The following is a 6,461-nucleotide window of genomic DNA, read 5'->3' on the forward strand; positions in this document are numbered from 1 at the left end:
GTCCACTGCTTTCCCTTGGTCCATCCGGAACTTACCTCTTCATAATAGCTTATCAGATTAGTCTGACAGGAACGGTCCCTCGTAAACCCATGTTGATATTGGGTCATGAGGTTATTCTTCAGATACTCCAGTATAGTATCTCTTAGAAAACCCTCCAGGTTTTTACCCACAGTTGAGGTTAAACTTACTGGCCTATAATTTCCAAGTTCAGTTTTTGTCCCCTTTTTGAATATTGGCACCACATTTGCTATACGCCAGTCCTGTGGTACAGACCCTGTTATTATGGAATCTTTAAAGAAGAAAAATAATGGTCTATCTATGACTGTGCTTAATTCCTGCAGTACTCGGGGGTGTATCCCATCCGGGCACGGGGATTTATCAATTTTAGTGATTTTTAGACGCCGCCGTACTTCTTGCTGGGTTAAGCAGGTGACATTTAATGGAGAATTTTTATCCCTGATCATGTTAATCGTCATGGGATTTTCTTGTGTAAATACTGTTGAAATAAAGTCATTTAGCATATTGGCTTTTTCCGCCTCCTCATCCACCATTTCACCCAGACTATTTTTAAGGGGACCCACACTGTCATTTTTTAGCTTCTTACTATTTATGTAGTTAAAGAATATTTTGACGTCACATTACATCATTGTTATCTATGGGAATAACAGATGGACAGAACTGGAGAGGTGAGGACTCTGGAAATGTCTGTAGTGAGATTTATTAATGTGTCTCTCCATAACCAGGATTACACAGTGGTGAAGAAGACCTCTAGTGATTGCTGTCAGGACCCTGTGTCTGAGGGATGGGGAAGACCCCTGAGCCCAATCACGGGGCCTCCACCTCAATCCCTGATCCATGAGGACATCAATGACCAGAAGATTCTAGAACTCATCTACAAGATGATTGAGCTGCTGACTGGAGAGGTGACACTGCTGGGAATGCTGGGACATTATACAGTAACACTTTGAAGGGATCGGGGGGATGACGGTATCATTGTGTGTGTCAGGTTCCTATAAGGTGTCAGGATGTCGCCGTCTATTTCTCCATGGAGGAGTGGGAGTATTTAGAAGGACACAGAGATCTGTACAAGAACATCATAATGGAGGTTCCCCAGCCCCTCACATCTCCAGGTAATAGACAGGACTAAATACACACGGCCTATAATTATCTGTATGCAGAGAATGAATTCAGTCCCTGAATGTGTTTCCTCCAGATCTACCCAGTAAGAGGACAACACCAGAGAGATGTCCCCGTCCTCTTCTTCCACAGGACTGTAACCAAGAAGATCCCAATGTTCCTCAGGATCATCAGGTAGATGGAGAGAAGGTGTCAGGAGATCTCCCCTATGATGGCTGTGAAGGTCTTGTGCTCAGTCTTGTTTTATCTCACCATTCCTGGTAGCTCTTCTCTGAACTTGCTCTCGCTTGTCAATGCTTTTTTTTAAATGTGATGCCCAGAACTGGACACAGTGTTCCAGAAGAGATCTGACCAAGAAGGAGTAGAGGAGAATAATTATTTGACGTGATGTAGACTCTATACTTCTCTTAATACATCACAGAACTTGTTTTTTCAGGAACAATCAGGAACAATATATGATAAACTTAATAGATCAGGAATAAATCATTTGAGTGTCTCTATCTGTGCAGCATCTACAGCAGGCTGCTTCTCTCATACTCAGACACAGCAGGAAAACAGGAAATACAGTCACATGCTCTCCCTGTGTGAGCCTCTGGGAGTTTTTTTTTAAACTTTATAAACAGCATACAAATCTAGCAACTAAACAGTCATGTACATGAATGGAGTTGTTGCACTAAACCTATTCCAACAACTTTTATAATGAGAACAGTGGATATGGCAGGATTAGAGCTGATCATAGATGGGACTTCTCCATCTGTCTGTGACTTTTACAATATTTGTTTCAGGGTGAAGATCTGACCCATATTAATACTACAGAGACATATGTGAGAGATGATGAGTGGTGTAAAGAGGAGATTCCCACATATGACTACCCAGGTGAGTAGTAACCACTGAATGCAGAGAAGTCACAGATTCCTCTCAGTCACCGGCTGTGGCTGCTTTATCGGTGGTGTAGTCCGGCCATATTACCATGATCACCATTTTGCCTCTAGACCACAACATTCTCCTCCACCCAAAACTGTTCAAATGACTTTGGGCATTGAAAGCCCTTTTCTATAGAACTTACGACCTGGAGGATCCAACTACCCCCTAGGATTAGGAGATGCTGATCGTTACCTGCCCAGATCTGTAACTATAAAGCCAAATGACAGCGTACATAAAATGTGCTGACAAGTTAGAAAATCACTTGAAGAAAGCTATTATGCTGGGCCTGTAAGAGAAAGTGGAGGGTAATGATGCTGTTGGCTTCCTAGATCCCTGAGATCTAATTTCAGGGCTGAAATCTCATCTCCTGAGATCTTGATACCGAGATCTCCATCTGCGCATGTGCCGCCCCTCGGCAGCCATGTTCACAGAGTCCACCACACAGGAGGAAACCATGGACATGCGGGGGGTTCTGGCCTTTCACGAAATGTCGGCAGAGTCCCCCTGCAGCAGCGGACTCCCCGGGCAGCAGCGCCAGGCACCCCAGCAGCACCAAACAATCACAGCGGTGCACTGCACATCGGACCCCCCCTCATCCCACCCTGCGGCCTGCAGCATCACCCCACTCCTGCCTCCTCCAGCAGCGACCCTGGGACCCTGCTTCACCACAGAAATAAGACGCATGGATTATAAGAAACACCACCATTTTATTAAAAAGAAATTCCTATTTTTCTCCTCAAAATTTGGGGAGCGTCTTATAATCCAAAAAATACGGTAACATGTTTTTTTATTCTATTTCTTTTTGTTCAGGTTCATTTTGTATGGTAGTCTGATGATGGTGGGATCGGCCGGCCTCACTTATGTGAGCCTGCCACTACCTGGTAGCCTTTAAAATAAGGTCTCCATTACCTCTGCCAGATGCCTGAATGCCTAAATTTAAAATACCTCAGCTCTGCACTATTATAAAAAGTTCTCTATGAATGTCTAATCTTTCTTCTTGAAACTCATCTGATGGAAAATATTGGCCCTTACGATAGTTTAGATTGCCAAGAGCCACCGAGCCCCATACTCTAATTACCCAGAGAGTTTTCACCAGGATAATAGGAAACAAATGGACCTTACAAATTATTTCCCAATGTCTCTTGAATCCAACAATCCCCTATATATGGTTGTACACTACTCTCTGTGCACATGGTAGGGTTAAGAAAGGAAGGAGCGCCATTTAGCTATTCGTACACAGATCTTGATGGAATAGTTTGCAGACACGATGTATTGGGAGCACTGTTAGTGATCACCCGGCAGATGAAAAGATGGCCACCACGAGAAGGCTTGGCTCTATCTACTCTATTTTCCAGATCCCAGTGATTGCCTTGCTCATCATCCTTTAACCCCTCTACATGGATCTGGAATTACACAGAGATCCCTAGGCTTGGGCCATGGTGTTACCTGCTACTCTGTGGAGTGAGATGGCAAGAAGAATAGTCAGGTAGTTGGTCATAACCAGGAGGGCAGAGAAAGTACAAAATCAGAAGACACAAGTGTAGTCAGTAAGCGGGCTGAGATTACACCAGGAAACAAATACACCAGCTGAGCACAGAGGACTGAACCAGAGGAGAACAAGGCGGTATCTGGCAGATTCCAGGAATAGGCTTCAAGCTTTAGGAGGGTTTGGTGCTTTCTAATTGGCTTAAGCGGGTAGTAGATTGCTACCAGATTGCTGGACAGCACACAAACCCATACTGCCAGGCTGGATGAAACTACTGGTTTCAGGCACCCTAGTCTTAGTGGCTGGACAGAGCCAGCGCCACCCAGAGCTTCTGGTTTCGACATCGCTTCTATTACCAGCAACGCCTGCACAATAGATAAGGCGCTGCTTGGTGATGGAATCAAACATCGCAGGAGCAGATTCCAGTGGAGAGGGGACACACCATCTGCAGATGCCCTAATATAACACAATTACAGAAATCTAAAGCAGTAGAAATCCCCATAAAGTGGCTCCATTATGGAAATTATAACCCTCAGTGAATTATTCTATGGGAGTAGTGACACTTTACGGAAATTAGCTCGCACTGGATGTTGCAACATGAAAATTGCACATTTGCCATTTTATTATCCAACACATAATGCCCAGATTGTGCTCCAGGAAACACACACCGTAAATTAAGTGGGTTCTTCTCACTATAGTAATGCCAAATATATGGATGCTAAATATGGTTTGGGCGCACTACAAGGCTCAGAAGAGAGTGGATATTTGACTTTGGGAGAACGGATATTGCTGGATTGGTTTATGGAAGCCATGTTGCTTTTCAAGAGCTTTTGAGCCACAAATATTGTGGAAACCTTTTGGTTTTCCTCTGACAGGTGATGGACCTTAGTGGTGTCTTGTGTTTCCGTGAGATGAGTAGAAGTTTTATTGGTATAATTTTCACCTATATAACATTGTTGGCTTTTTATTCCATGTGTGGGAAGCAGAATGAACAAACCATTGAGCACCATGATGCACTGGTTCATGCTATGAGGCTTTCGATTAGACTGTGAACTGTCATTGTCTTGGAGAATAATTCAATATTTTTAAAAAGCTTGTATTTTCTATGGACAGCTTGAGTAGAAATGTTCAAAAGTATAAAATTTTAGGATATTTTATTCAAAATTATTAATTGGTTTTATTTTTAGCAGATGACTGTACCAGGAGATCAGAGGGACAGCTGACCTCTTCAATTTTTAAATCTGATGATCTTGAGATCTCACAGGATACAACTGAAGTGATTGCTATTACTCCAGATATACCATCATCCCTTCACAGCAAAGATCTGTCATCTGATCCTATGAAACAGGTCCCATCTTTTGGTTCATTACCAACTACAAAGGAAAATCAAAATCACAATAGAAGCAGTAAAAAATTAATTGATTCTAAAGGAAAGCAGCCATTTTCATATTCAGAATATGGAAATAGTTTTCTTGAAAAGACTTTTCTTAATCGTGAAAAAATTCACATAAGAGAGAATAGATTTTCCTGTTCAGAATGTGGGAAATGTTTTACTCAGAATTCACATCTTGTTACACATGAGAGAACTCACACAGCAGAGAAGCCATATTCATGTTCAGAATGTGGGAAATGTTTTAGCCAGAAATCATATTTGGTTAGGCACCAAAGAACTCACACAGGGGAGAAGCCTTTTTCCTGTTCAGAATGTGGGAAATGTTTTATAAAAAAATGTAATCTTGATATACATCTAAAAATTCACACAGGTGAGAAGCCATTTTCCTGTTCAGAATGTGGGAAATGTTTTATCCAGAAATCAGATTTGGTTAGGCACCAGAGAACTCACACAGGTGAGAAGCCTTTTTCCTGTTCAGAATGTGGGAAATGTTTTACAAAGAAATCAGATTTGGTTAATCATCACCATAGAACTCACACAGGGGAGAAACCTTTTTCATGTTCTTAATGTGGGAAATGTTTTCTACTGAAATCAACTCTTAATAAACATCAGGGAAGTCATACGGGGAGCTTTTTTCATGTTCAAAATGTTGGAAATATACAAAACCAAAACTGATAAGTTCAATAGCAGAGCAAAAACTTATCTTTGGCAAGCAGGAATCAGACTGGTCTCCAAGAATCCAGCAGAGAAGTCACCAGCGACTCAGAAGGGCGTCGGCTGCCTTATATCCAGTCAGAAGTTCCCGTTACCCAGTCACCATCCACCTGATCAGGTGTTTGGTAATCAGCCTCACTACCTTCCTTCACCAGAAGAGGGAGATCCTCGGACACAAAAGATGAATGAACAGATGAGCTCACAACAGTACCTCCCCCTTGAGGAGGGGTCACCGAACCCTCATCCAAGCCACCAGGCCGATCAGGATGAGCTCGATGAAAAGCATGCACCAATCTTTCGGCATGAATATCCGAGGCAGAGACCCAGGAATTATCCTCCTGACCATAACCCTTCCACTTAACCAAATACTGGAGTCTCCGTCTAGCCAGGCGGGAATCCAGTATCTTCTCTACCTCATATTCCATGTTACCTTCAACCAACACAGGGTCAGGAGGTGCCACCATAGGAACCACTGGTTCAACAAACCTCTTCAAGAAGAACTTATGAAACACATTATGAATCTTAAATGTGACAGGAAGAGCCAACCGAAAAGAGACCGGATTAATAATCTCCAAAATCTTGTAAGGTCCAATAAATCTAGGTTTAAACTTTGGAGAAGCCACTTTCATAGAGATATTCTTTGATGACAACCAGACCATATCACCCACCTTAAACTGGGGACCAATGGTCCTATGCCGGTTAGAAAACCACTGGGTCTTTTCCTGGGAAAAAGACAACTTATCCACCACTTGGTCCCAAATCTGCTGCATTCTTTCCAACACAGTGTCAACCCCTGGACAGGCAGAA

The 6,461-nt window shown here is 42.7% G+C and overlaps 1 protein-coding gene across 1 annotated transcript; it reads left to right on the plus strand.

The window, feature by feature from the left end:
- The first annotated feature begins 938 nt into the window (after positions 1-938).
- LOC141076400 (oocyte zinc finger protein XlCOF7.1-like) lies at positions 939-5,560 on the plus strand. The gene is made up of 5 exons (XM_073563851.1): positions 939-956; positions 1,007-1,130; positions 1,214-1,311; positions 1,923-2,013; positions 4,738-5,560. Exons 1-5 carry the CDS (start codon positions 939-941, stop codon positions 5,505-5,507), a joined length of 1,101 nt encoding a protein of 366 aa, XP_073419952.1. The 3' UTR covers positions 5,508-5,560.
- Positions 5,561-6,461: the final 901 nt, after the last annotated feature.

The sequence above is a fragment of the Dendrobates tinctorius genome, unplaced genomic scaffold (assembly GCF_039654945.1).
Source record: "Dendrobates tinctorius isolate UK_male_01 unplaced genomic scaffold, ASM3965494v1 ptg000404l, whole genome shotgun sequence".
Taxonomy (NCBI): domain Eukaryota; kingdom Metazoa; phylum Chordata; class Amphibia; order Anura; family Dendrobatidae; genus Dendrobates; species Dendrobates tinctorius.

Coding starts and splice junctions, on each gene's coding strand:
- LOC141076400 (XM_073563851.1), top strand. Junction 1,312..1,922: donor ATGTTCCTCAGGATCATCAG/GTAGATGGAGAG, acceptor TATTTGTTTCAG/GGTGAAGATCTGACCCATAT. Junction 2,014..4,737: donor TCCCACATATGACTACCCAG/GTGAGTAGTAAC, acceptor TATTTTTAGCAG/ATGACTGTACCAGGAGATCA.